Source organism: Rissa tridactyla, chromosome 9 (genome assembly GCF_028500815.1).
Source record: "Rissa tridactyla isolate bRisTri1 chromosome 9, bRisTri1.patW.cur.20221130, whole genome shotgun sequence".
NCBI lineage: Eukaryota > Metazoa > Chordata > Aves > Charadriiformes > Laridae > Rissa > Rissa tridactyla.
The window spans coordinates 45563473-45591190 of record NC_071474.1 but is presented as its reverse complement, the minus strand read 5'-3'; the positions used below and the strand labels follow the sequence as shown (position 1 = coordinate 45591190).

Here is a 27718-nt window from a genome sequence, read left to right as displayed (position 1 = left end):
GGACGTAACGAGACAAACCCCGAAGAGTACCATAGTGTGGCATAACACCGGCCCGCTCCTGTCCTCCAAATCCCACCAGCGAGGGACGAGCCCGGGCCGTGCGGAGGGGAATGCCGCGCTGAGGATGCTGCATCCCACCAGGAGGGTTCTGCCATGATTTTTGGTGGGTTTTTCCCCTGGGACAGGACGGGGGGTGCGGGGCAAGGCTGTGCGGAGAGTTGCTGCCTCCCTGCCCACCCGGTCCTTTGGGATTTACGGACCGAGGAGGAAAAGAAATGGGGCTAGGCTGACTGTCAAACCCTTGGCATGTCGCTGGCGGGTAAGGTGGCACTTGTGGCAGGTGGCCGGGAGATGCACGGCAGTCCCAGGGGGACACCTTTGCCGAAGGGACCCCCTCCCCTCTGCTCCCCCTGCCCCCCCATGCCGTACCTTCCTGCGCCGGCGCCTCGGCGAGGCCGGACACGCCGCGCTGCCCAGCTGCTACTGACCGAACCCTTCTCAAAGCTGAGTCCCGCAGCCCTGTGCGCATTAGAGACTCTTCATCACGGGGATGCCCCGCGGCGAGCAGCTCTTGGGGGTATGTGCGGGGGTGTGTGTGTGTGCGTCACCCCCAATCCCGTGCCTCCCATTGGAGGAATAGCATGTGCCCCCCTTAGTGGAAAAAGATCTGGCGTTCTTCTTGGAGGTCGGCTTTCCCCTCCGCATCACTCGTCCCGTGCCACGCTCTCCTCCAAGGCGGGCAGGGCCTCTAGGCTGAGCCCTCTGCCGGCTGCCCCGCCGCCGCCGTGCACACTGGAGAAGGACACCATGGTGTGGAGAAGCATCAGGACCAGCACGCAGAGTCTGATCCTGCTGCTGCTGAGGCGAGACCCTGCGGAGACCGGCAGCAAGGATGGGGAGCGGGGCTGGTGGTACTGGTGGTGGTGGTAGAGGTGGTAGTGGTTCTGCCGCTGGTGATGGAGGTGGGGTTCGTGGCGGTGGAAATGGAGTGACTCGGACGCTGTGGATTTGGGGGATGGGTTGTCGTTGCTGTCTGGGGGGTGGTCGCAGGAGTCCCATTGCACCTCGCAGCACTTGGCCTCCTCGTCGGGCAGCTGGTTCTCCAGCAGCCCTGCGGGAAGGAAGCGGAGGGAGAGGAGGGGGTCAGGGGGAGATCGCGGATGGGGCTGCAGAGGGACGGAGCCCCAGTGCCTGCCAGCCACGCGCTGCAGGACGGGCAGAGACGGAGAACCGGGACGCACAGAGACCCCCCGGGACCGGCCCCCAGTGGGGCTGCGAGCCTGCGCGGGCCAGCGTGCAGGCAGAGACCACAGCCCTGGGACATGTTCAGGACACCCCAACCGCGGCTTGTAGCGCTTAAATGTACCGGCCCTGCTTTAATCCCATCACCTTCAGCCCCTTAAATGCCTGCTTTAGCTTTCAATTAGAGGTAGGGCTTTAATTTCCTTCTCTAAGGTGTGGGCTGTTGTCATGCCTCCATCAACCACTGACACCTCACCCCCCCATGGCCACGTTTCGGCAGCCAGGCAGTGCCTTCATGTCTTTCCGTGATGTATCTCCTCCCCCTCTGCCCCAAAAAGCCTTCAAAATCTGGCACGTGGCTTGCAAAGTGCGATGGGGCTCATCAGCACCACCACCCCCGCCATCCCCATCCCCCCCCGATACCCCTCCGGGGTGTGCAGGAGCCTGTCCCCGCTGCCCGGACCTCCTTACCCGTACAGATGAAGCCAGGCAAACCTCCATAGATCAGCTCGTCATTGTCCGGTAACACAAACGGGCACCTGGTCTGCACCTCCAGGCAGTATTGCTTGCATGGGATCCGGTGTCGGCACTGTTGTTGGGTCACGTTGAAATACTCGGAGCACAGCCAGGCCTTGTAGACAGCCTAGGGGAAGCCACCGAGAGGGACACGTCACCTCCCCAAATGCCAGGGTAGCCAATGCATCACAGCGACAGGGGGCGAAAGGGGAAGGAGAACTCTTAGCTCAGGTGAGAAATGTGCGTCAGTACATCGGGGTCATTTACTGAACTCGCCGATCAATTAAAATAAACCTCTAAAGTGTTGGGACTGGGGAACTCATCTAACTAACTAAATCCGCCCCCAAAATAAAATGAATTAACCACATGGACTAATGTCCCCCGCAGACAGGCGCTGCGACAGACTGCGGTGACTCTGCCAAGATCGGTGGCCCGAGAGCTTGGGCCATCATGCGAAAAATTCGAGCACCGCTTATCGCCTATCCCAGAGCATCTTCCTCCTCCTGGAGACACCCCGCCACCACCACCCCCCCAGAGCAGGGTAGGGATTTACTCCTCCTCTGAAGCACTTTGGTCCCCATCAGCCCTGAACACGGGACAGCAAAACAGACCGTGGGCTGATCTTCACTGGAAATTCCCAAAGGCTGGAAAAGCTGCCGGCCAGAAGCAGATGGGCACCACTGGGATGTGGCACGGGCGGCCTCTGCAGCCTCAGGCTTGTCCCTCTCTGCCACCAAATAACACCTTCTGCACCTTCCCCACACATCCACCTGGTTCTGAGGAAGATTCCCATTTCATAGAAATCTGGCACTTTTTCCTGTGCCGTTTCTTTTGGCTCAAAGCGGGGGAACACGTTCATTTTACAGGTATATTTTGATACTGGAACGTACTGAACAGTGGTATAGACGCCCCTGCGTGCTCCCGTCACCTTTCCACTGGTTAGAGCTGTGCTTGGCAACCCTTCCAGGAGCAAAACCAACCCTGGGGGCTCACCTGTGACAGGGACCGGGCAGGCTGTGCCACAACCCCTGGCCTCTCCAGCCTGCCTGGTCCCCGGTCCCCCTCCCTCAGGTCCACTGCCACATGAGCAGAGGAATGAATCTCTCCTATGAGGACAGACTGAGAGAGTTGGGGTTGTTCAGTCTGGAGAAAAGAAGGCTCCGAGGAGACCTTATAGTGGCCTACCAGTATCTTAAGGGGGCTACAAGAAAGCTGGGGAGGGACTTTTTAGGATGTCGGGTAATAGTAGGACTAGAAGGAATGGATTAAAACTAGAGGTGGGTCGGTTCAGACTGGAAGTGAGGAAGAAGTTCTTCACCATGAGGGTGGTGAGACACTGGAACAGGTTGCCCTGTGGTGGAAGCCCCATCCCTGGAGGGGTTCAAGGCCAGGCTGGATGGGGCTCTGGGCAACCTGATCTAGTGGGAGGTGTCCCTGCCCAGGGCAGGGGGGTTGGAACTGGATGATCTTTAAGGTCCCTTCCAACCCTAACAATTCTATGATTCTAAGAAAGCGGTTTTCATCTGCAGCTGAAAGATGCACCTTCCTCAGCAAAATCCAGCTCTTCCCTTCCACCTTCCGTGCGTCCGTGCCCATTGCAGCTGGCCAGGCAGAGCCCAGATGGCTTCGGTTAAGACCATTATCTCGCACATCCCCCTTTATCTCCCGAGCATCAGGCACGGGTGGAAACTGTTTGCCTTTGCTCGCTGTAAAAGGGAGGGAGGTCTCTTGTTTCTCATGGGCAGCAGTCATTCCTCAGGCTGCAAGAAACCCACGACACCGCTGGGAAGAGCAGCACCCTCCGCGGCACTTCCAGCTCATCTATGAATATATCTAGTGACAGAGTTAAGGTCATGTTAACGACCACATCCAATTTCCTTTGAAACCAACTAGAAAGGACTCCCCGTGATTCAAAGGGACTGAATTTCCCTCCTCGGCGTGCTTGGAGAAAACCCCGTGCTCCTCCTTCCAGCTGCATTTTTATTTTCTGGAGGCTTTAAAAACATCACTTCTTTGTTTCCCCATGTTTTCCATAGATCCTTATCATCCGTTTGTTTGGACCATGGTAGTGTCTCAGGATTAAAGCTGGTTGGGAAATTCTTGGCAAGTTATTTTGGGGTTTTTGTGCTGGTTTTGTTTTTGTTGGTTTTTTTTTTTTTTTTTTCCCTGGAAAATGACAAATCATGAAAACCAGAATTTTCATGGAAGCGTGTTCGTTTTGGTGAAACTTTCATCACAAAAAAAAAAAAAAAAAGTTTAATCAGGACCAGGACAGAATATATGGAGCAAGCCTTTCAGAGCAGTCAATAGCCCTGTGGTCAAGGCTTTCAGCTGGGATGTGGGAAATTCAGCTGCGGTCCTGCTTTTTCTCCCTGGCCCATTGGATGTTAATTATTTAGACAAAGTGGAACAGCTCCAGAGAAGGGACTGACTCTGCAATCAGACTGTGAGGACACAAGTGGGAGGGAGAGCTTCGAGGTCTGGTTCGGCATCTGCCCGAGATGATTCCCTCGGGGCCGAGGAGGAGGATGGGAGATGGGCAGGGCGAACACAGCCCCTGCTCCAGAGATGCCACAGCCGCGACACGTGTCCTCCCCACCGGCCTCCGCTCCCTCAGGGTGCATGTCGGGAGCAAGGGGACGGTGGGACAGTGAGGAGGATGCAGAAGGACCCCTCGGTGGCGGGGATCGTGACACTTCACAAGCGCCACGGACTTTTCTCCTTTGGGAAAGCATCTATCATTGCTCTCCAATGGACATCAACAGGACATAAAGGAGGGTTAGACACATCGGTGGACACTGACACCTTATGATAGATGGGTCAGAGAACCAGAAGGTATAAAAAGGGGCTTCAAACCATCCACTGACTGTCCAGGACTGAGCCAGATGGGATACATCCTTACTTTGGTCGGAGGACTCGGCACAACGCTGTTATTTACGCGCAACTACAGATGCACGCGTAATCTGGAGCAAACCATAGAGGTCCCTGCCTCGAAAAGCTTGCACCTGCAAAGACGCGCTATGTGACAGCCCAAAACACGGGGACGCCTCTGGAAGGGACAAACCGAGGACAGTGACCAAGACACGCAGCCCCCAGAGAGCAGGCAGCTGCCGGGGCAGGGGCATCCCGCAGGCAGGGGCTCCGGTTCACCGGGCCGAAGGCGATGCCATCCCCTTCTCCCCGTTAGAGGACACGGGCATCCCACCGGGCCAGGCAGGCAGCGGGTAGGCACACAGACCTGCCCCCAGCAAGCACTACCGAGGAAATCGTTATAAAACATGTTTTCTGAAGAGTTTTTAGGTCTACTGGGAGATTTAAGGCATTTGAGGCGGGGTGAGTTTCCTTAATTTCAACCTTCTAACAATTCGTTATAATTTTAATTATTAGTAATTATCGGAGTTAGTTATTTGGGGTGCTTTTCTAGGCAATAGAGAGCATCCCGAGGACAACACATCCCTCTGAAGCACCAGAGCACCCAGCAGCGAGGGGGCTGGAGGTGCTGCCCTCTTTCCCTGGTGACCGTAGCGGATTTTCTGCCAGCTCGAGTTTTTAATGCCTGAATTTTAAACGGCTGAAGTTGGGTGGGCTGAATTCTCCCCCCAGCCATAAAGCTTTCAGGATTAAAAACCGGATGCATTAGCTGCACCACAAACAGCCCGCCAATTTTTAAACCAGAATTAAGATACATACCAGGAAAAGATAATTCGCCACTCGCTTTTTGCGATTCATCATTTGGGCTGCTTCTACGCGACAGGCCTGCCGGTCACACAGCACCCACAGCGTCCTGACGCTTAAGTCTCTCTCTTGCACGCGCTTTTCAGTGCTCCGTGGTAACGAACAATAAATATTCCGTCGGTGAAGCGCACAGTTTATACACAGCTCGCAGTGTCACATTTGCGCACAAAAATTAGAATCACAGAATGGTTCAGGTTGGAAGGGACCTTAAAGGCCACCCAGTGCCACCCCCTGCCCTGGGCAGGGACACCTCCCACCAGCCCAGGTTGCTCCAAGCCCCGTCCAACCTGGCCTTGAACCCCTCCAGGGATGGGGCAGCCACAGCTTCTCTGGGCAAATGCCGCAAATGCGAAGTGACAGCACACACAACAGCAGACCCCAGCGTCCATCCACAAAATATCGCTCTCCACAACGCCCTGAAAGGAGGTTGCAGCAAGGTGAGGGGGGGGTTGGTCTCTTCTCCCCAGGAACAGGCGATAGGACAAGAGGAAACAGCTTCAAGTTGCATCACGGGAGGTTTAGATTGGATATTAGGAAAAATTTTTTCACCAAAAGGGTTGTCAAGCATTGGAACAGGCTGCCTGGGGAAGCGGTGAAGTCCCCCATCCCTAGATGTACCTAAGGATATGTAGATGTGGTGCTGAGGGACACGGTTCAGTGGTGGACTTGGCAGTGTTGGGTTAATGGTTGGACTCCATGATCTTAAAGGTCTTTTCCAACCTAAACAGTTCTATGATTGGGAAAGGGATCAAATCTGCGAGGTGATCCACAGCCAGCACGCTGCCCAGGGCCAGTGGTGGGTGCTGCCCTCCCCGGGGTGAGCAGCGATGCCAGGCTGCCACTCCACGCTTCCCTGGGAGCTCAACTGCTCGGCGGTGCCAAGGGGACACAGCAGCACCGCACGTGGACCTTCACAAGCGATGTCTGCAGGGCAACTGCTCCCTAAGGACAAGGTCACCCGTCCTCCCACCCGGCAGCCCCGGGGGACCTCCTGCATGGCCCCAGACGGGTACCACTGGTGTGCCCGGCCCCGAGGGTGCGAGTGGAAGGACCAGATGGGGCACACGGAGTCCATCCCTCCCGCTCAGCCTGTGCTCCAGGCCCTCCGGGCTTAGCATTAGACATCTCCATCAATGGGACTTTCTTGCGTTTCCCAAGGAGGTTGTTTTACCGCTGAAAGCACTCATCTCACTGCCTACAAGTTTTCCTTCATACTTGACCTACATTTTTCCATCCAAAAGTTCATTCCCTTCAATCATTCCACAAACCATCCCTCTCCCTCCTCTGTGTTTACACATTTCTAATATTTGCAGATGTATCACGCTCCCCATTTAGTCATAACTTAGGCGAGCTCGACTGATTTACTCTCTCACATTTCCTGTGAATCTCCCTCCCAGACCTTTAATCATCTCCAACTCTCCCACGCGCTGCTTCCCAAGCTCCGGTCGCATCCACTGCTCCCACCTGGGGACACGTGCAGCCCGGTGAGGAGGGATGCTACACCGGGTGCCCTGGCAGGGGACTGCGGCCGTCACCTGTGCTGTCCCAGCTCCGGCTTTGGGCTGCAGCAACCCACGGTTCAGCCCTGTAGGCAGAAGGGGCAGCCGACACAGGAGACTCCCGAGAGCTTGGTAGGAAGGAGCCTGGGCTCATCCTGCGGAAACACAGCTTGCCCAAGCAGACTCTGCATGGATTTGCACATTTTCCCCCTAAAATGTTTCTGTTGACTCCTGTCAGGGAAGTTTAGCAGAGGGTTGGATTTTCAGACAAGGACACTCCCATGGATTTAATGAAAATACTGAGTGAAAGAATTGGTGATATGGTCGACACGCTAGAGGGAAGGGATGCCATCCAGAGAGACCTGGACAGGCTTGAGAGGTGGGACCGTATGAACTTCATGAAGTTCAACAAGGCCAAGAGCAAGGTCCTGCTTGTGGGTTGGGGCAATCCCAGGCACAAATGCAGGCTGGGCTGAGAATGGATTGAAAGCAGCCCTGAGGAGAAGGGCTTGGGGGTGTTGGTGGATGAGATGCTCAACGTGACCCAGCAACGTGTACTCGCAGCCCAGAAAGCTAACTGTATCCTGGGCTGCATCACAAGCAGCGTGGCCAGCAGGGTGAGGGAGGGGATTCTGCCCCTCTGCTCCGCTCTCGTGAGACCCCACCTGGAGTACTGTGTCCAGCACTGGGACCCTCAGCACAGGAAGGACATGGAGGTGTTGCAACAGGGCCAGAGGAGGCCCCGGAGATGCTGGGAGAGCTGGAGCCCCTCTGCTGTGAGGACAGGCTGAGAGAGCTGGGGGGGTTCAGCCTGGAGAAGAGAAGGCTCCAGGGAGACCTTCCAGCCCCTGCCAGTCTCTAAAGGGGGCTACAGGAAAGGTGGGGAGGGACTCTGGCTCAGGAAGTGTAATGATAGGACAAGGGGTAACGGTTTTAAACTGGAAGAGGGGAGATTTAGATGAGATATTAGGAAGAAATCCTTTGCTGTGAGGGGGGTGAGCCCCTGGCCCAGGTTGCCCAGAGAAGCTGTGGCTGCCCCATCCCTGGAGGGGTTCAAGGCCAGGTTGGACGGGGCTTGGAGCAACCTGGGCTGGTGGGAGGTGTCCCTGCCCAGGGCAGGGGGTGGCACTGGGTGATCTTTAAGGTGCCTTCCAACCCGAACCATTCTGTGATACCTCAGCCACCAGAGAGGACAGAGGAGGTGCTGTCACCCAGAAACTGCAACCAGTCACCAGGATTTCTGGGGTGCCTTCCCTTTTCCCTTTCCCCCACCAGGGCACCCACCTGCCCAGAGGGAAGCGTCGGAGCTGTGCGGCTGCCCCGGTCCCAGCCAGCCCTCACCGTGCCAGGCTGCGGGTCCTCCGGGTGTTGCAGCAGCCATTCCCATGGCTGTGCATGATGGAACCTCCCCAAGTCTGCTCAAAAATAAAGACAATGAAGACCCACTGGTGCCCCACTCCACCAGGATCAGGCTGATCTCTGCAGGCAGATCTCCAGGAGACACCAGTGTCCTCCCATCATGCGTCTGCACAGATCAGTGTTACAGGCGAGGACCAAACTCCCTGGGATGCTCAAGCAGCAGCCCCACGGCTTCGGTTTTCCAACAGCTTTCGATATCTCAGAGCTTACACCGCACAACCTGCATTCTCTTGCCATTATAAAGGACGTGTGACAATTTAGGACAGGAAGAAATTTATTCTCTGCTTAAATCAATGGGGAAAGCTCACCATTTTCCATCCTTGCCCTTTACGGTTTCTTCAGGAAGTGAGTTTGGTTGCAATCAGCATTTCTTCCATTCTGTTTGTATTTTTGGCGGATCTCCAGCCTGGCCAAGTAAATATAAGTGACCTGAACTCCAAAAAAAGCTCTGTTTCGGTGCCCTCTTCCTGCATTTTTAGCTCAGAGGACTGGCTAGACGACTCCAAGAAAGCACAAAGAGTTTTGCTGCCTAGGAAAGGGGCCAACTTCAGACACCCAATTTACAGGCGAGGAGGAGGACAGGCTATCTATCTATCTGCATCTGAATCTTACGGGTGCGCCGAAAGATCCCATCGTAAAAGACATTGAAAAGAAAGGAATTGAACTGGATTTCCAATAGCTACCTAATTAAGCTACCTGTCTGCTCACACTTCCACCGACATCTGAAAGCAGCAGTCAGAGGGACGGCCTTTTCGCAGGCACTTCTGTGCCAAATTGAGTTCCCGCTGCCTCCTGTCAGCCCCAGTAGAGCATCCCCCATCTGAAGGCTTTCCCAGAGTCTTTCTGTGTTCTTAGGACTTCTACACAAAATAACATACTCGTTTTCTAAAGTAATTTGGCCATTTCCAATGCCGATCGAGTTGATTCCGGTATTTTGTAAAAAAACCGGCACTGCCTGTTGAACCACCCCAGCTAAACTTCAGGAGAACGAAGGGACAGGGATGGAGCACCATCCTCGGGATGCAACACCATCCTTGGGATGCAACGTCTTTGCAGAGGATGCAGTGCTTGGGATAGTCTGGATGCCCACCGGGACCACCACCTGTAATTAACCCAACGAGCTGCTGGTAGAATCAATGCTTGGGAATTTTTCCCAGGGGAAAACCCCGCTAATGATGTAGGGGGCTTGGTCCAGCTGCAACAAACCCTTCTCCTTAATTCGAGGCAGGGGCTGGGGCAGCAGCTGCTTCTCTGGAAGGAGAATTTGCAAACCAGAGGCGGAGAAGGATAACGAGGGCAGAGAGGGAAATGGGAAACCTTCCCTTACAAAATAACCTCATTCTGCACAGAAAAGGCAAGACTTGGTGCTCACCCTCTGCTAACCTCACGCCTGAGCAAGGCGGGGATTTGCCCCCACATAAATGACTTGGGGGGGGGTCTGAGCAGAAAGCCTGGGGGACCCCCAGCCCCACGAGCACTCGGCACCCCCCCAGCAGGGTGCTACCGGTCGATCCCCCCATCCACGCCGCTCCCAGCGAGGGGACGCCCAAGGAGAGCGGAGCTGCCGACCAGCAGTAATAAGCGGTTACACCAGGTGCAAGCAAATTGGATGCTTTGAGAAACCGAGCGCGAGTTTATGGCTTGGCAAAGCTGCCCAGGGCTGTATTTAATTGCAATAATATTGGGCTCTGCTGAATAATCCGAGGAAGCGCTGGGGTCAGTGCTGGAAGGAGACCCAGGAGCGTGCTCAGGCTGGGGGTTCACGCTGGAATCCACTGGGATCTGCCCTCACGACTCTCCTCCTCCACCTCTAAGGCCATGAGCGCTCGACCTCACGAGGATGCTCAGAGGGCTGGAGCCCCTCTGCTGTGAGGACAGGCTGAGAGAGTTGGGGGGGTTCAGCCTGGAGAAGAGAAGGCTCCAGGGAGACCCTAGAGCCCCTTCCAGTCCCTAAAGGGGCTACAAGAAAGCTGGGGAGGGGCTGTTTGCAAGGGCATGTAGCCATAGGACAAGGGGCAATGGCTTTAAACCAGAGCAGGGCAGGTTTAGATCAGACATGAGGAAGAAGTTCTTTACACTGAGGGTGGTGAGACACTGGCCCAGGTTGCCCAGAGAGGGGGTGGAGGCCCCATCCCTGGAGACATTCAAGGCCAGGCTGGATGAGGCTCTGAGCAACCTGCTCTAGTTGAAGATGTCCCTGCTCCCTGCAGGGGGGTTGGACTAGATGGCCTTTAGAGGTCCCTTCAACCCAACACATTCTATGATTTCATGACCCGTCTGCCATGGCGCAGGGCTGGGGGGGGCACGTGAGCATCCTGCAAGTCTTGCTGCTCCCTCGGACCAGACCCCATCAGTGCCAGGGAACCTGCCCCAAACCCTCCTCCCCAAAGCACCCCGTTCACCCCCACCCGCAGGGAGCTCACTCACATCTTGCTCATCAGGACACCCATCTTCCAGGTGGGCCGAGAGGAGAAATCCCTTCCAGACCCCCCATTCAGGCCGAGAGCTGCCCCCTCCCCTCCCAGAGCAGTTCCTGGGACTCACATTTCCATCGTGGCCTGAGAGGAGCATCTGGAGTGGCTGCGCCTCATTAATCTTGGACGCAGGGAAATGAGTACTGCTAATGAGCCGCTCAGGCATCTCTCCAAGCTCTGGCACATCAGGATGCAGCGCGGGAAGCAGGACGCACAGGGGGGGAGAGAAGAGCCCCCTTGGATGGCAGAGGATTAAGGGAATGCTAACATCCACGGCCGGCCAGGAGGAGTCACAAACACAAGCTGCAATGTCCAATTACCATTGTATTCAATTACTGCCGCCTGCAATTCTGACATTAACAATGTTGAGCTTTTTAAACAGCTTTTTTTTTTTTTTTAAATTAGCCTTGCTATAGGCTGTTCTAACATCATATCTGTAACAGCTGGTTTTTTGGTGAGTTCTTTGATAGTTCTGGAGCTGCGTTATCTCCACCTTGCAACATTCACATGCTCTGGTTTAGGGGGTAAGAAAAAAAAACAAAACCCAAACCAAAAAAAAAAAAAAAAAAAAAAACCAAACAACCAACTACCCAACCCCAAATCCCAACAACTGTGTGCGATTATGGTTTTTTTGTATTGTTTTTAGTTTGTTTCTTTTTTTTTTTTTTTAATATAATGTTGACTTGGGCCTGGCGATGACAGCGCTGGAGCCACGGATCCTCCGTTTCACAACCGGGGGGGGGGGGCGAGGGCCGGGGCGACACTGCCCATTGTACCCCGGCACCGTAGGGCATGGAGGGGAGTCGGCGTCTGCAGCTCCGTCCACCGCGATGGAGGCTGCCAGCAGGAACGGTGTGGGACGGGGACAGGCGCTCAGCGGGAATGGGCATGGCCGCACACAGGCTGCCATGCTCTGGGAATGGCACTGCTACAAACCCCGGCTGCTCGCCGGAGACTGTGTTCCTCAAACATCGTCGGAAACACTGTGCGGTTGGACCAGCATCCCGCCCGCTGCCCACCAGGGATGGCTGCCCTGCAGCCCACTCCTCTCCAGGGCTTATTTTCCCAGGAGTTTTCCACCAGCCATCCCGTGCACGACACCAGTTTGCATCCCGGCTCATCACCTTAGCGCTGCGACCGCGCGGCGTGCTGGGACACAACGGGTGTAGGGGAGGCTGCGCCAGGTCCGGCACTGACCAGGTTCATCCTCAGGGAGGGTCCTGGGCAGGGGAACCCCCCCCGTCCTCCCCACGCACGTCCCTTGACGTCATCGCTGAAGTCACTCCCAAATTACCCCAGAGCAACATAAGTCAGAGCTATGCACTCAGAACACCTTAGTGACTTCGTGAAGAAGCTCATGGTTTCTTTAATCCAAGAACTGGGAATTAAAACTTAAATGCTAAAAACTACCTGAATGCCCCTTCTTTTACAAGGGGGGGAAAAAAAAGCCCCCCAAAATAACCCCCCCTCCAAGCTACTCAAAACAAGTCTGAGACACACGTGACTTCCTAAGAGCTCATCGTTCAACACTAAGAGGACACAGCTTTAAAGCACCACCTCGATGCACTTTATACACCCAAAGCCCAGGCAACAATCCTAGCCCACTAAAGTTCACTACATCGGGAAGCTCGATGTGTGCCTTGGGAACAGCAGGAACTGGGAAAGGAGAGGAGAACAAGCGTCTCAAGCTGCCTGGGCAGAAACACACGCACCTTCAACACCCCTGGGAGTGCTGGGCCAGGGGACGCCCTGGGCACTGGTTACCAGTGCCAGCTCCCAGCCACATTTCGAGGCTCGTTTCTTTGCTAATCCGCTCATTGCGGCTGAAGGGCTGCCACGTGTCCACGCTGGGGCAGAGGCCAGGGAAAAAGCTCGGTCTCATCCCAGCAGATGCAACTCGCGCCTTGGAACAAACCCAGGAGGAAGAGCCCGTCGCTGCGGTTTCTACCGAAATGGGGAGCATCCCCTGGAATAGCGGTGCTCGCAGCGTCGCTTCGCACACCGGACAACCCGCGGCGCTGCGGCTGGGACTGCGCTTAGGAGACACAGCCCTCGGCATCCCAGCGTGGCTGTGTGGCTACGTCTACCTGCTACACACCAAGCAAGAAAAAAAAAAAAATAATCACGCTAATTAACATCGCAGCTGGATGAACGGAAAAGGCGGTGACCACTGTCAAGCCCCCTTCGCTTCCCACAGCCGGTACCCGTGTGCCTGCCCGTCGCAGGTCGCCTCTATCCCCTTGCACCCTCCAGGAAAGCACCCTGTACAGCTTCTCGCTGCGGCGCAGGCTCACAGCAGCCAGCGCAGGAGCCGGTGCCGCGGCCACGGCGATGCGGGATGCAGGGGCAGAGCTGCAGGATCCCGGGCACGGGGCCAGCAGCGCTGCCCGCTCCCTGCCCAGCGCTGCCTGGCGCCCCTTCCCTCCCACCAGGACTCCCACATTGCCCAGTGCAGGTCTGCCACGGTGGCCCCATGACCGTCGGGACCCGGACAGGGCTGACCGCCGTGGTCCAGCCGCCTGCCTGCAGCCACCCAGCCCTGCTCCTGCAGACCCCAGCCCACCGCAGCAGGCTTTTGATACCGTATCACTGCTCAAAAACGTTAGAATTATCACGAAATAACATTTTCGTTTAACTATCAAAACGCCACCTTGGAGTCGAACGCGTCCTTCCTCCAAGGGAGGATGAGGATGGGGTGGAAGCCCTCTGCTCGCTGCTGCCCACCAGCTCCCAGGGCGCAGACCCCAGCTCTCGCTTCAGCATACGTGATGTCGGCGGCGTGTTCAACGTCCTCCCCCCGCACCCTGGGTCTGTCCCCTCTGTGTCGCCCTGTCATTTCTTCTGGCAGGGACTACCCGCGCTTGGACAGTGTCTAGTACAATGTGGCCCCAGTCTTGGTGGGCTGCCTGCAGGCGCTGCTGTAAAACAAATGTATTGAATCCAAACAAAATGCACATGGAGCCTGCTCCTTCTGGAAGTGCCTTGGAAGGAAGGACTGGGCCCCATTGTGCTACAGGCTGCACAACACCAGCACAACACCACAGTCTCTGTCCTGAGAAATGTCTGATGCACACAAGCCCGAGAGCGCAGTAAAGGCAGAAAGGACCGGCGCTCCCATGCTGAACCCGCCGAGCGAGAGGGGCAACAGTAAATCTAGACCGCTTGCTTTATGCTTCTCCTTTCAAGAAGGCTTTTGGCTGAGGTTGAGAGAGGAGAAGACCAGCTCGCCGGGCAGGCGAGGCCAGGATGGGAGCGTGAAGGTATGCGTGGGAAGGGGATGGACACCAGGAGAGCTGGCCAGGAGACTGGGACAAACCGCTGGTGGCCAGACAGCGGGCAGCTTCTCTTCAGCATCCGGAGGGCTTTGTCCTTCTCCATCTCCCCTGTGACACTGCGTGGCCGGGGCCCAAGGGGGAAGGTGTCCTGGGGCTGGGGGGAGGCCAGGCCACGCAGGCACCGAACCCCGATCCTGCCAGTTCACGAGGGTTCCAGCACACCAGGACAGGCACCACCGCCCCAGCCAAACACCAAACCAGACCAACATCACCTGGCCCAAACCAGACCGGACACTACCTTGGCATGGGAGGCTCGAGCAGCTCCACTGCTGCAGACGCTGGCTGCAGGAGTAACCGAATAACGGCTCCTTAACAGCCCCCCCAGCACACGGTCCCTCCTGGCTGCCTCGTAGAAGGGGCCAAAGGAAACACTAACGCCAAGAGATGGGGAGAGCAGAAAGAAGAGCAGCAGAAGGCAAGAAAGGGCAGCATTTCGCTCCAGCGCGGCACTTCTTTAGGCAGCTATAGCCGAACCACAGCTCAGCTACAAGGAGAAAACATGGACGCGGCTGGGAGAAGCATCCCATCCCGAATGCTGTTTTCCCACAGGCGCCTGTTGGGAAGAGGGAATACAGAGGACCATTAACCAGCATCCTAAAAATAACTCCTGGGGGTTTCAGAGCCCCTCAGCGAGGCAGGCAGACGGGCTGCTCGGGAGCAGTGATTTCTCTGCTGTAGTCGCACCAGCCAGCACCGCTCCGGAAAGACACGTGCCCATCAACTCACCAGCTAGTCCCCTGGTGATGCTGCAGGTAACCAGCGGGTTAGTTAGCAGCCTAGTCTGCTATCAGCCCAATTAGTTAAAAAGTAATTAAAAAACCGCTATGAAGCTGAAGATGAACACGATTGAGTCGGGACAGAGGGAAAGTCAGGTCCCTGCAATCTATTAGCATCACTTGAGGAATTCACTCCCATTAGATACTGCTGTAGCCAGGAGCTTAGCAGGATCCAAAAGTAGATTAAACATTCATACGGATAATGAGAACATCCTGTTACATTAGATAGGATATAAAAAAAATAAAGGCTAGACACTTCAGTGCCACGAGCCATAAATTACCCACCAGCTGATGGGGGCGAGGAAGAGGTTTCTCCAGCAGATTGGGTGCATCTACCCTCCAAGGAAGCAGCGAGGCTGGAGCATCGTTTTCAGGAGGGTGCGAGTGCCCAGCCCAGACAGGGCCACGCTGGGGTGTCACGACAGAGCTGCCTTTGCACCTGGAAGGGCCCGATCCTGCACACTGCCAGCAGCCACTCGTTCTCACTCCAAGTGCTTGAATGGTGCACAGCATCCCGCAAGGTCCCATGTTGTATGGGCAGGAGCACAACCTGGTACATACAGGGTCTAACGCACATCCCGCAGCGGGAGGAACCTGGCCAGGTTTGTGCCATGCTTGGTGCATGTCACTGGGGGGTGAACAGCACGATCTGGCCTGTCCCAGCTCCTCCAGGCAGCAAACAGCAGGGAGACAGGAGCATCCCACCTCGGCAGCCCGGTTCCCAGGCACCTTTCGTGGTCAGAGGCAGGTACACAGTCTCCCACACTGATGCTGCGGTTGTTTGGGCGGCTGCAAGGGCCTGTTACATTTAACTTGCGAGTAGAGGTCCCTTAAAACTAAAGGCAAAAGCAGAATAAGATCATTTCCTAGAAGCTTGTACCGCTCCTGGCACCTTCTACTGATGGAGACAACGGGACTGGACACGGCTCATTTCAAACCTGAGAGCTGGAACCTCTTTTTTTTTTTTTCCTCCCCAGCTGAACACCACTCACAGAAATCTCCCCCTCCCTTCCAGGTGGGGCCTTAATGCACCCGGGCAGGTGGGGAAAGATCCAGGATAACCCTCAGTCTCCATGGGAAGCAACAGGAAGACTGCTCCCGGCTGGCATTGCTCCTCCTCAGGCAGCGAGCCTCAAGGGATGTACTCCTGTGGGGAAGCCCCATCCCTGCTGCTCTCCCCTGGAGCTGGCCCACGACAAGGCTGGGGCTCTCCTCTCTGCAAAGCTGCCACCCTACCTGTAGCTGCTTTCCGCCCCCCAGGCCGGCGGCCAGGATGCGGGCAAGCCCCGGGGACTCCCCTGGCCACTGCTGCCTGCTGGACCCTAAAAAGAGCCGGCACCTAGAGCCATGGGGCTGTGAGCCCAGCACCCCGTCAGCCACAGAGCAAAGGGGTGCGGGAGGGAAGGCAGCGAGTCACGGGCAGGGAGACGCCAGACAAGGGGGTGAGCAACGGGGTCAGTGCCTTTGGTAACACTAACACACACAGACATGAACTTCCAAAGCACGGCATGAAGGTTAATTATCCTTCGCAGAGCAGAGGCGCTTTCCCTGCATTTCCGCGAGCAAGGAGCATCCAGAGAGCTGCCCCACGCCCTGGGCTCATCGCTGTCCCATGGCCATGCCACGAGCCAGTCCTCCGTCCTGACAGCTACTGCTGTTCCCTGACAAACCTCATTTTAACAGGAGAGCGATGAACGATCACAAACAAGTAACGCATCATGGCAAACAAATGCTGCTCTTGCGGAGGTATGCAGAGTCTTCCGCGGACGCTGTTTCGCCAGCTGCGCCGCAGTGGGAACAGGGGAACACCGGCCAAAGTTCATAGACACCATTGAGTCAAATGCCCTGATTTTCGCAAGCACCTCTTCAGATATAATTTCCACGGGCCCAACCAGCTTAGCATCGGTCCGATCGGCTCCAAGAGCTTCCAACCCCAAGTACGACAGCGAGCAGGTTTGCTTTGTGGGCACGGCTGGGCCACTGCAGAGATCCAAATAACTTATGGGTGTTACAGATCCAAACCACACACCTGGAATTCACCTAGAAACTAAGCAGCAGGTGGCAAAAATCACAGGACATTGGTGTTGCACATGCCCTGCCTGCACAAGCACCCCTCCTCAAGAGGCAGATAGACACCCTGCCTGGATACAGAGATTCCCAACCTCTGCCAGCCCCGCGGGAAGCACGGCCAGGCTGACAGGGATGCCGGGCACGCTGGACAGGTTACAACTTTTTCCCAAACACGAACGACAAACAGCATTTTTACAGATGGCATTTCTGCTAGCGGCCATGCCCTGAAGAACTCCAGGGATTAAATAAGGATCTGGAGACCGCATCCAGAAGCAAACCCTGCCCCGACAGCACTAGGCAGCCTGTGCAGGGACCCTCCAAAACACGTGGGGCTTCTCCACCCCACCAACACCCCTCCTGTCACCTACCTGTGCCTGCTGCTGCTGAGCAACCCAAGCAATTGCAGAGGGCCAGGAGTGCCCAGACACCTCAGAGACCTTTGGGATGGAGATGGGACCGCAGGGAACATCTCAAACATACCCTCGGAGAGCTCTGCAAACTGACCCACCATCTGCACACCCAGATATCCCCTCTCCCCACGCTGGGGGCTGCAGACCCGTTAGCAGCAGCTCACACGTGGCAGGGGGAGGGAGAGCAGCTGCCACTTGTGAAATAATCATCACCAACACCTGACCCTGCTTTCCTCGGGCTCAGCCTGGGCTGCCAGACCCTGCCTGCACCTCCTGCCCAGCCAGGGCTCAAGGAGCTGGGAGTGCCCCAGGCACAGGGAACACACGGAGGAGGAGGAGGAGGAGGAGGAGGTGGTGATGGTGGGTGAGGACTTCTCCCTACCTCCACAGGCATCTCCTGCCCTGGTTTGCAGAAGCAGGTCTGTGCAGCGGGCGAACTGCCGCAGTGGCAGTTGGTAACACGGCTGCCGGAAAATGTTCTGGCTAAAGGCTTTTTTCCCCCGTGTAGAAAATGCCAGTTCTTGGAAACTGAAGCATCTCATGGGAAGATAGTAGCTCAGAGATGCTTCCCTGGTCTAGAATGGAAATTCGAGTGAAGCCAAGTGGAGGCCCCCCCATGAGTGATCCAGGGTGGGATGGGGGAGGCTTTCCCTTCCCCCCACGGAAATCAGCACAAGCCAGAAGCAGGGGCTTTGGGGAAGATGCTGGAGACCCCATCATGAGGAATAAACCCTCCAGAGCAGAGCTCCCATCCAACCTCAGGCTGTTGGTAGTTGCTTTGTATCTTCAACCGGGAGGACGTACCTCCTTTTACAGCTTACTTCTTGGCTATGGGGTCATTCTCCAGCTCTCCTTGCCGCGGTACCTCCCCTTGCCCTCCTGCTGCCAGCCCTCCCATCCCTCTGCACCCTCCATCCACCAGAAGCACTGCAGAAGCTGCCGCGCAGAGATAAGATGTCGGCCGAGATGCCAAATACCTGTATCTTTTACTCCCGAGAGGATGAGCAGGGCAGGCAGCGTTTCTTTCTCCATCTGGGACCAAGAGCAGGGGGATGCTCATGCAGGCAGGGCTCTGGGAAAGCCAAAAGACTTGCCAGGTGATGCCCTGTCACGCTGCCTTTTTTAACACAATGGCCACATCAGCGGAGTTTGGGGGAGCCCACGCTGGCTGCGTGCACCCAGCACCGCTCCTCCCTCGGACACCCCAGGAGCACGGCTGGGAGAGAGGCCCCAGGGAGAAGCCAAGAGGAAAATCCAAGCCGGGAAGAGGAGTGAGGCCGAACTGGCCGAGGCAGGCAGCTGCCGGCTCTGCCCGCAGGAGCTGGGGCTGCAGGCAGCGTGGACAGATGGCTACTTCTCGCCCAAGCAGCCTCCGTGTCTCATTCACAGATTTGCTGTCCCTGAGTCATTGCCCTTCAAACGACAGCGGAGCCCGAGCTTCCTCTGCGCGGAGCCGGGCATGAGTCGCATCCTAATGGCATCCCGGTGACAGCGGGAATAGCCCCTGGCAGCCAGGTACATCCTGCGCTCCTGCCTCTGCTGCCTGCCTGCCTCTGGGCTGCCTCTGGAGCCGGGCAGCCGAGGAAAAGCCCCGTGGGGCATCTGTGGGGCCAGGCCTGGGGCCATGGGATGTTTCGAGGAGACCCCGCTGCCTCCTGGGGTGCGGGGGGGCTGGGGCTGCTGCGTGCGGCCCTCAGAGCTCCCGGGGTGGTGTCAGGGGTCTCTGCCACGGGGAGAGGCCAGGCTGTGCGCGATCCCTGCCGTGCACAAAAGGCTCCTTTCCCGATGGAAAAGATCCCTGTCCTCAAACAAGGACCACTTGAACCCCTTGGCGTGGGCAGGTCCGGCGATGTCCTCGGTTCGCACAGACACGGTGTGCATCCTCTTCCACCTCTCAGTGCCCGGCTTTGGGGAAGGTGCTGCCTCCTCTTCCCCGGCAGCGCAAGGATGCTGGCACGGCTGGCAGTCGGCGTCACACGAGCAGATCCCTTTGTCCGTGGGGACAGCACGTATTGCTGCATGTTATGAAAAGCAGCATCGCAAGCCGTCCCCGATTTGGGCCACCCCAGGCAGCCCGTGGCAATGGATGTGTACAGCAAGGCAGGACCAGGGGGGGATTGTGTTATTTTACCAGGTCACGCATTTTGCCGACGCTGTCACACGCACTGCTGAGCTCACCGACTCCCAGAGGCTGCCTGCACCCGACGGGACCATGGCACACCGGACGCTTTCCAAAAGGCATCGTTAGCTGCTGAAGTATCGCACCACGCCTCTGCCACCGGAGCTGAGCCTGCTTCTCCGAGGAGCTCGTTCCACCCCCCCGCTGAAGTCCCCGTGCGCATCGTGCTCCCAGGGACGGGCACACAGGGAGGGGAACCCGGGATCGCACCCAGCACCGGCGGCTGCAGGCACAGCCAGGAGCACACGGGCGCAGGAACAGGCGCTGGCACCTGCGTCACTTGTAGCTACTTGGTGACAGTTTGATGGAGACAGATCTCTCACCCTCCCTCGCGCTCTCTCCTGCACCATTTGCCGTCCTGCCTGTTGCCGCACGGAGACCTGCTGCCTTTATAGACTTTTTTTTCCCTTAAGCACTGCCAACAGACATTAACAGGCGAGGACTAACAGACACCCAACCAGCCCAAAGCAGGCAGCCAAACACCACTGAAAGCAGTGGTAAATCCCCTCCCATTCACACACAGAATCACAGTATTGTAGGGTTGGAAGGAACCTCTGGAGATCACCCAGTCCAACCCCCTGCCAGAGCAGGGTCACCCAGAGCAGGTGGCACAGGAACGCCTCCAGGTGGGGTTTGGAATGTCTCCAGAGACGGAGACTCCACCACCTCTCTGGGCAGCCTGTGCCAGGGCTCTGCCACCCTCAGGGGAAAGAAGTTCCTCCTTGTGTTGAGATGGAACTTCCTATGGTCAAGTTTGTGCCCGTTACCCCTTGTCCTGTCGCTGGGCACCACTGAAAAGAGCCTGGCCCCATCCTCCTGACACCCACCCTTGAAGTATTTATAAGACCCCCTTAGTATTCTTTTTTCCAGACTGAAGAGCCCCAAATCCCTCAGCCTTTCTTCATAAGAGAGGTGTTCCAGTCCCCTCAGCATCTTGGTAGCCCTTTGCTGTCCCCTCTCCAGCAGTTCCCTGTCCTTCTTGAACCGGGGAGCCCAGAACTGGACACTGCACTCCAGCACACACATCACCAGCCAAGTGCTGGGGGGCAGCACCCCATGGCTGCTGCCCCCACCCCAAGCTGCTTTGCCCCATAGCGACCATGTGGGTCTGGCCACCAGCCCACCGCGCACCTCCGGGCATCTGGAGATGTCTCGACCCCAGGCAAAGCTCTGGACTATCCAAGCACCAGCTCAGCATCCCCCTTCCCTCCCAGATCACAGCACTCCCACGCGTCCCACGCACCGCTGGAGCATCTCTGACACCTTGACACTTTTTTTTCTTATTACAGAGCAAACTCCTTTCATCAGTCAGTTTTCAGTTCTTCTATTTTTCCATCTTTGATCTCTGTTTTCAAGCACCCAGGTGGCACCCGGCCCAAGGTGCAGGAATCAGGCCGTGCCAGAGGCTGCGCTCGCAGTAACTGCACACCTAAACCCACACATTCCTTTTGTTCAAATCCTTCATACAATTTAATCACATCTTTGCGTGGTTTCAGCAGGGCTGAAAAAAAATTACCTTTGCTCACATGGAGCCGGTGTGTAAGGTGGAGCTGCGTGCTCAGCTAAGCTCCTGCACGTGGTCTTCTTAAAATTGCCAAATTACGTACTGCGCTGATCCGCTGGAATTACTCTGGAATTCACTCTGCAATTCATTTATTTTTTTTCACCTCATGAAATGCTAGTAAAGCTCCACCTCACCGGCCAGGCTTCTTTCTGGGGAAAAGCTCCAGGTGCAGACAGCAGAGCCGCCCGGGTGCCTGGGGACAGCCTCTCCCCTCCCGGGCGCTGCTCCTGCCGTAGCACCCACGAAGCCACTAGCGCTGCAAGAGGGGACCAGGCACCCAGCCCAGGGCGATGGGGAGGCGGCTCTGCAGTCACCCATCGGCAGATTCGCTGCGAGCCTCAATATTAATGCAAACTGTAAGATGGGAACCCCACCCCGGACTTCACATTTTAAAAAAAAACCCAACAAAACCCAACAAGATTCTGGTGAAAACGCTTTTGCTGTGGGTCTCCAGCGACCTCCCCTCCACGCAGAGGTCTCCAGGCAAGGAGCCATCCAGGCTCCGAGCCACAGTGCACCAGGTTGAGCAGCATTTCGGATAAGCTCAGCCCAAACTCAGCTCCAGCTGCTTTTGTGAAGGTAAAACGCTACTTTTGTTCCTCCCCAGCCCCGAGGTGCCCCCGGGACGTTGCCTTCCCAAAGCTCCTGGCCCCATCGTGCTCGGGTTTCCAGGAAGATGCTCCGCAAGGAGGGATGCTGAGCAGAGACGCAGATTGCTGATGTTGTTTCTGGCTAAACCAGAGCAAGAAAACAGGATGCCCGGACAGCGTTTAACCCAGGTACGATGCTGTGGCACTTTACAGCAGGGACCGGCCTCCAGCTCTCACCGCATTGCCTGCGCACCCACAGCAGGGAAACACCGGCACGCCGCGAAAGCCTCGGGAGTGAAATCCTGCCCTGCCAGGCTCCCCAAGACGGGCTCTCCGGTAGGTAATGGGGAAAACCAGAGGCGAAGAAACAGATCTGGCCAGGGTGGCAGCGGGATTCAACAGCCACTGGCCCACGCGTGCAGAAAAACCCTGTTAATCTAATAAAATTTGAGATGGTACAGGTCCTGTCCAGCCTCGCCTTCCCACCAGCGCTCTGTTACCAGCCCCGGCCCTGCAGTTCCCGCCTGTCAGCCCTTCTCTCTCTGCAGCTTTATTTCTTGCAACCTAATGAGTCCTTAATTCAGCAGGCTTTGTCCCATAGATCTTGATTTGCCCTAGCACTGGTGGGAACGTGCACTTTGAGGAGGGCTCTCCGTAGCGGCTGTTGGTGAGAGAGACGGCACAAACAGAGCGCTCTGCCGTTACAGAAGCAAGCTCTCGTCTGGCGGTGGCTGAGCTGGAGCAACGCTGCTTTTTGCCTGTTCAGAAAGAGGGGAAAAAAGGCACGAACCAGCCATAAGCATCCCACCAGGCATCACTTTGGAGGCACAGGGATTTCTTCCTGCACTAAGTCCTGCAAAGCCTGAGCCGACGGCTCGTGCGCCGCAAAGGCTGATGCTGCCCTGCGTTTCCCGAGGGACGTTCAGGGGCAACATCCGCGTCCCCAGGGCCGGGACCTCCTCCAGCCCTTTTGAAGGATGCTACCAAGGCGTCACCACAACCGCTCAGTGCGTGAAGTTCATCGCGTCTCGCAGTGACAAAGGTACAAGTTGCACAGGAAGAGGGGAGATGGAGGTGGCAGGAGCTGCTCCCGATTCATTTAATGAATTTCCTCTCTTACAAGCATTAAAAACCAAGTATTTTCCACGTGTTTTATGTACATCACCACTAACTGGCACCATGCCCCCAGCAGCTGGTGCTCAGGTCCTCTTCACTGCAAGAGGCGAAACGTATTTCAGAGGACGGATGGACCATGTGGACCCACTTTGTCCCCTCCGTCCCCTGCAGGGCACCAGGGGGACATGCCCACGAGGGGCTGCGAGAGCCAGCCCCCACGAAACCCCATCAGATGCCAAATGAAAACAAACAATAAACCCGAGAAACGTATTTTCACGTTTCGCTGTCTCTCAGCCACAGGGATTTTTGGTGTTAGGAGTAATAAGTAAAACATTTTCGGAGTATGGTTCAGAAGCTGACGTGCGCTGCACGGGAATAACAACAACGTACGCAGAAAGTGGGATCTGCCTGGGAATTATTTCCGAGCAGAAAATAAAATGGCCTAGGAGAATATTACAGCAATGAGTAATCTAAGCAGCTGAATTACACAGAGACCCCACCATTTCACAGCATTTCCATCTCCTGCAGCTCCCGGGGAGATTTTGGCCCAGCCTTCCCCAAGCGCTCCCCTGAGCTCCGGGCACGGAGGGATCCCGGATCTGGATACCCAAGGGGCACGGAGGGATCCGGGGTTTGAATACTCAGGATGCTGCTCACCCCCCTGCAGCACCCACCTTTCCCCGGCCGAGCCCAGTGCCCCGAAGCCGCGGGCAGCCCTCAGGGTATTTTATCAACAGGGAACGACGGGACTCGTGTGTCTCCTGAAACCGACCCGCAACGCTCCGCCGTTTCCAAGTTTTTAACTCCGGGTCAAACCTGCTGCTGTTAAGGAACCGGCTGCTCCGGTGGGGCTTTTGTTGTTGTCGTTTTAAAGCAGATGCGATAAAAGAGCCAAAATCACCAGGGCGATTCGGCTGCCAAAGAGCTCCGTGTGTGCTGTTTAGCGAGCCGCACTGCTCCTTGGGGACGAAATTACGGGGCTGGGAGAGGGGGGCGGTACGTGGCTCTGCAGAGGGAGGCTGTGTGCAGGTGAGCCGGAGCTGCTTTGTTTGCCTGCCTTGTTTTTCCAGACGCTATTATGGAACAGGATGGATGGAAACGGGAGGCAGCACTAACTCCCCCAGCGCTAACCTCCCGCGGCGAGCGCGGTCCCTTGCCCCGCATGTTCACCCAGCGCCAGGAATATTATTTAAATCCTGTTTACCCAGCTACATGGCTCTCTGCGGCCAGAGTCCCGCTCCAGGGATTTTGCAGGAGCCGGCTGAGCTGTCTATTATATTTTCCTCCGCTCCTCTCCTACTTCGCTGTCATTTGCTCTCCTATGCCGTTACCATCGAGCGGTAGCCCGCTGCTGTCGCTTACAAGCGGGTATTCACATGAGCAGCATGCAGCCGCAAGTCCCATCAGAAAATGCAGTATTATTTAGCATCTGGAAGGGAATTACAAATTCCTACAAATTCAGGCTGCTTTAAAAAATCCCGCCAGCCAGATTTTTTCCCACTGCCAACCACGACAAATGAGTAACTGCAGCCCCTGCTGAAGTCCAGGGGACTCGAAATCAGGCCAAAACTCGCTCGCCGCCACCACACCGGGTGAGTTTGGCGTTAGCCTGGTTTCACAAATGGGGAACAGCCACGAAGAGGGTGAGGTGGAGACTCGCCGCTGCGAAAGTCTGAAGGAAGGCACCTAAATACATACCGAAGCACCTTAAATAAACGGCCTGATTTTCACGAGAGACTGAAGCGAGCGGGAGCTGCGAGGGCTCGGGTGGGTGCATGCGGACTCGGGGACGCCCACTGGAAACCTCCTCGCGGGTGGCCCGGGCGGGCGCCTACGGGTTGGCCCTGCCGCTCCCAGCCTCCTGTTGCTTCCCAAATGCCGCCTGCAAAATCGCAAAGCTGGGGCTCACAGACGCTCTAAGGATGCAACCGCCAACGTGACACGGAGGCAAGCGAGGAGGTCCGCGCCTGGCCGCTGCTGCCTTCAGCCCTGCATCTTCTAAGCTCGTTTCCTGCTTTCTCATCAAGGATGTTAAGACCAGGGACATTTAATGAAGACTCATCTAAGCACGGCCCTGTTTCTAGATGCTTTACAGTCCATGGGAACATCTCCTTGCCCAAGACCCAAAGGTAATGATTATTTTCTTATCTTTCTTTGCTTCTCTCTCTGGGTCTCTACACCAGTGAGCACAAGCCAGTTGGACTGGGCAGAGACGGACGCTAAGCCTGAAGTGGGGGTGCCTGTACGCGCTCCCGGACACAGCACGGGAAGAACCCCGCTTCTGCTCGGCCCCCGGGAGCGGGAGCAGCGCCAAACCCCTTCATTCACCGTGGAAGCGGAGCAGGAGGACCGAAGCACTCGGTGCAGGCTGAATACTATGTACCTTTGAAACCGCAGGGGGAATTTGGGCAAGCAGATTGTAATTACCTGGCCTGGCACCGGCCCAGAACGCCAGCACTAGCTCCTTTCCAAAACCGGCTCCTTACAAAAGCGATGCAGAAACGTGGGCCTGAGAGCGGCGGCCAGGATCTCGCCGTTGTGCCCTTGATGAAAGACACCACCTCGGTGTCCCCAGCGCTGCGCCCCAGTGCTGCTCCCGCGCTTTCCCAGGGGATGAGGTCTGCGCCGAGAGCCACCCGCACCGCCACCGCAGCTCCAAGCGTCCCTCAAAACTCTCCCAGAAGAGCAGCGTCCTGTCACCGGGGGATGCTCTGCCACCATCCCTCTGGGGACGATGCTGTAACATGCCCCGCTGCCTCTCCCCCAAGACACGGCTCTGAGAAAGGGAAACAGGTTTAATTATCGAGACTGTTACGCTTCCCGGAGGCGATGTCTGGAGGGAGCACGCACAGGTGAGCTGGGCAGCTCGGAGCAGGTGGAGGCTGGAGCAGCTACGGTGCTGGGGCTCCTGAGAAAGCAGGGGAGCGCCCAGCAGAACGATGCCGGGCTCGGGACAGAGATGCAACCACAGCTCTCATCTTGGAGAGGAGATGGTCACCATGCTGAGGCTCGATCCGACTGATGCTGGGGAAGACAACCTATTCACTTGTGGAACATGGACCGTGCCCCAGGGCTGGGGGCGATCAGTGACACTGGGGGGGAAGACCAAGGGGGAGGCACATCCCGGCCATCTCCCTGGGGAGAAGGGATGGAAGGGCTGGAAAACAGCTGCTGCATGCGGGGAAGGGGCTCCGGCGCTGTGGTTCATCTCAGGTCACCGCTCGTCTACACACCTCAGCTTAACGACGGCCGGGCAGAGCCCTGGGCTGCCCCAGCCCTGCGCAGCACCCCTCGGCAGCAGGCCAGAGGCGGCGGTGAGGGGCCCCACGCCTGCCCCAGCTCAGCCTGTGCGTGCAGAGGGGCGCGGGTGAGGCTGACGGGGAGCGGGGTGTCGGGATGGGCATGATGGGTGTGAAGAGATGTGCAAGTGCGCGCACGCTCGCCCCAGGCTGCCCGCCCGGCGGCACGGGGCCGGGGGGGGGACGACACCCCGCAGCACCCCCTCCTACCTTGCAGTCCGTCAGGCAGGATCTGACCGAGTACTCTTCCGATTGCAAGTACTTCTCCAGCAAGAGGTCGAACTCCTCGTATTTTTCCTGAGCGTGTTGGTCCAGCCGCTGGTACGCCTGGACGCAGCTGCTACAGGCCTCCCCGCCCAGCGCCCCGGCCGCCGCCGCCACCAAGTCCACCATCAGGTTGTCCACGCTGCAGTCCAGGCCGTCCGGGCCGGCCATCTCCCGCAGCAGGTCCCAGATCGTGTAAGTATCACAAAAGGAGAGGTTGAAGTTCCTAAAGTAAGCCTGCAGGAAGGTCCTCTTGGAGGAGGGAGAGGCGAAGAAGGGGGCGGCGGCGGCGGGGGGCGAGCGGAGGGGCGCGCCGGCCGGGGAGCCCCGCGGCCGCTGCAGGGCCTGCAGCCGGGCGCAGGCCGAGTCCAGGTCGCCGCGGGCGGCGGGGCAGGGGCCGGGGGCCCGGCTGAGGTTACCGAGCAGGGCCTCGCAGCTGCCGCCCGCCGGCTCGGCCGCCAGCAAGGCCCGCGGCCCGCGGCTCCGCGGCCGCCCGGCGCCGCTCCGCTCCCGCGCCCGCAGCTTGGCCCCGGCGCAGAGCCACAGATGGTCGGAGAGGAGGACGGTGAAGAAAAGGAGCGAGGCCAGCGAGAGGCGCCATTTCTGCGCCCGCTCCGGGTCGGCCACCGGCTTGTCGCTGCGGCGCGGCGCGCAGCAGACCGCCCCGCCGGCGGCACCCCCGCGGGGGTACATCCAGGCGCCGCGGATCATGCTGCGGGGGCGGCGCGGGGGGGCGGCGGCGGCGGCGGCGGGGCGCGCCGCGCTACCGCCGCTGTCACCTGCGCCCGCCGCGCCGCGCCGCCGCCGCCGCCGCCGCCGCCATGCCCGCGCCCCCGCCTACAGGCCGGCCGCCGCGATGCCGGCTCGGCCCCGCTCCCCGCCCCGGCACCGGCCCCGGCCGCGGCGCGCCGCCCGCCGCTCGGGGGCATGCCCCGGCCCCGCTCACTCGGCTTTCCGCTTCCCCGTCGGATGCGACAGCTGGCGGGCCCCGCCGCGCCCGCCGCCGCCGCCGCCGCCGGGCCCCATTGCCCTCAGTCTGTCGCCATCTTCGGCCGCGCCGCCAACACCTTGAGGAGCCGCGCCGCCCTGCGCCTGCGCGGTTCCCCCCCCACCCCCCGCGAAACCCTCCCCGAAACCCGCCCGCCGCCCCTTCGCCGCCCGCCGCCCCTTCGCCGCCCGCCACGGGCACCGGCGGCGGCAGGTGCCGTGGTGCTGAAGGACAGCTCCGCC

General features: G+C 57.7%; 1 protein-coding gene across 1 annotated transcript; it reads right to left on the bottom strand.

Moving 5' to 3' along the window:
• Nucleotides 1-435: 435 nt before the first annotated feature.
• NALF2 (NALCN channel auxiliary factor 2) lies at nucleotides 436-27199 on the bottom strand. Its single transcript, XM_054214796.1, has 3 exons — nucleotides 26435-27199; nucleotides 1714-1885; nucleotides 436-1111 (listed from the first exon to the last, which is right to left on the bottom strand). Exons 1-3 carry the CDS (start codon nucleotides 27197-27199, stop codon nucleotides 705-707), a joined length of 1344 nt encoding a protein of 447 aa, XP_054070771.1. The 3' UTR covers nucleotides 436-704.
• Nucleotides 27200-27718: the final 519 nt, after the last annotated feature.

What these genes read in the sequence shown, in the direction of transcription:
- NALF2 (XM_054214796.1), bottom strand. Translation starts at nt 27,199, where the DNA reads ATGATCCGCGGCGCCTGGATGTACCCCCGCGGGGGTGCCGCCGGCGGG. An exon ending in CCTGCCTGACGGACTGCAAG is followed by an intron (nt 1,886 to 26,434) that starts GTAGGAGGGGGT and finishes GGCTTCCCCTAG; the next exon opens with GCTGTCTACAAGGCCTGGCT. An exon ending in GCCTGGCTTCATCTGTACGG is followed by an intron (nt 1,112 to 1,713) that starts GTAAGGAGGTCC and finishes TCCTTCCCGCAG; the next exon opens with GGCTGCTGGAGAACCAGCTG.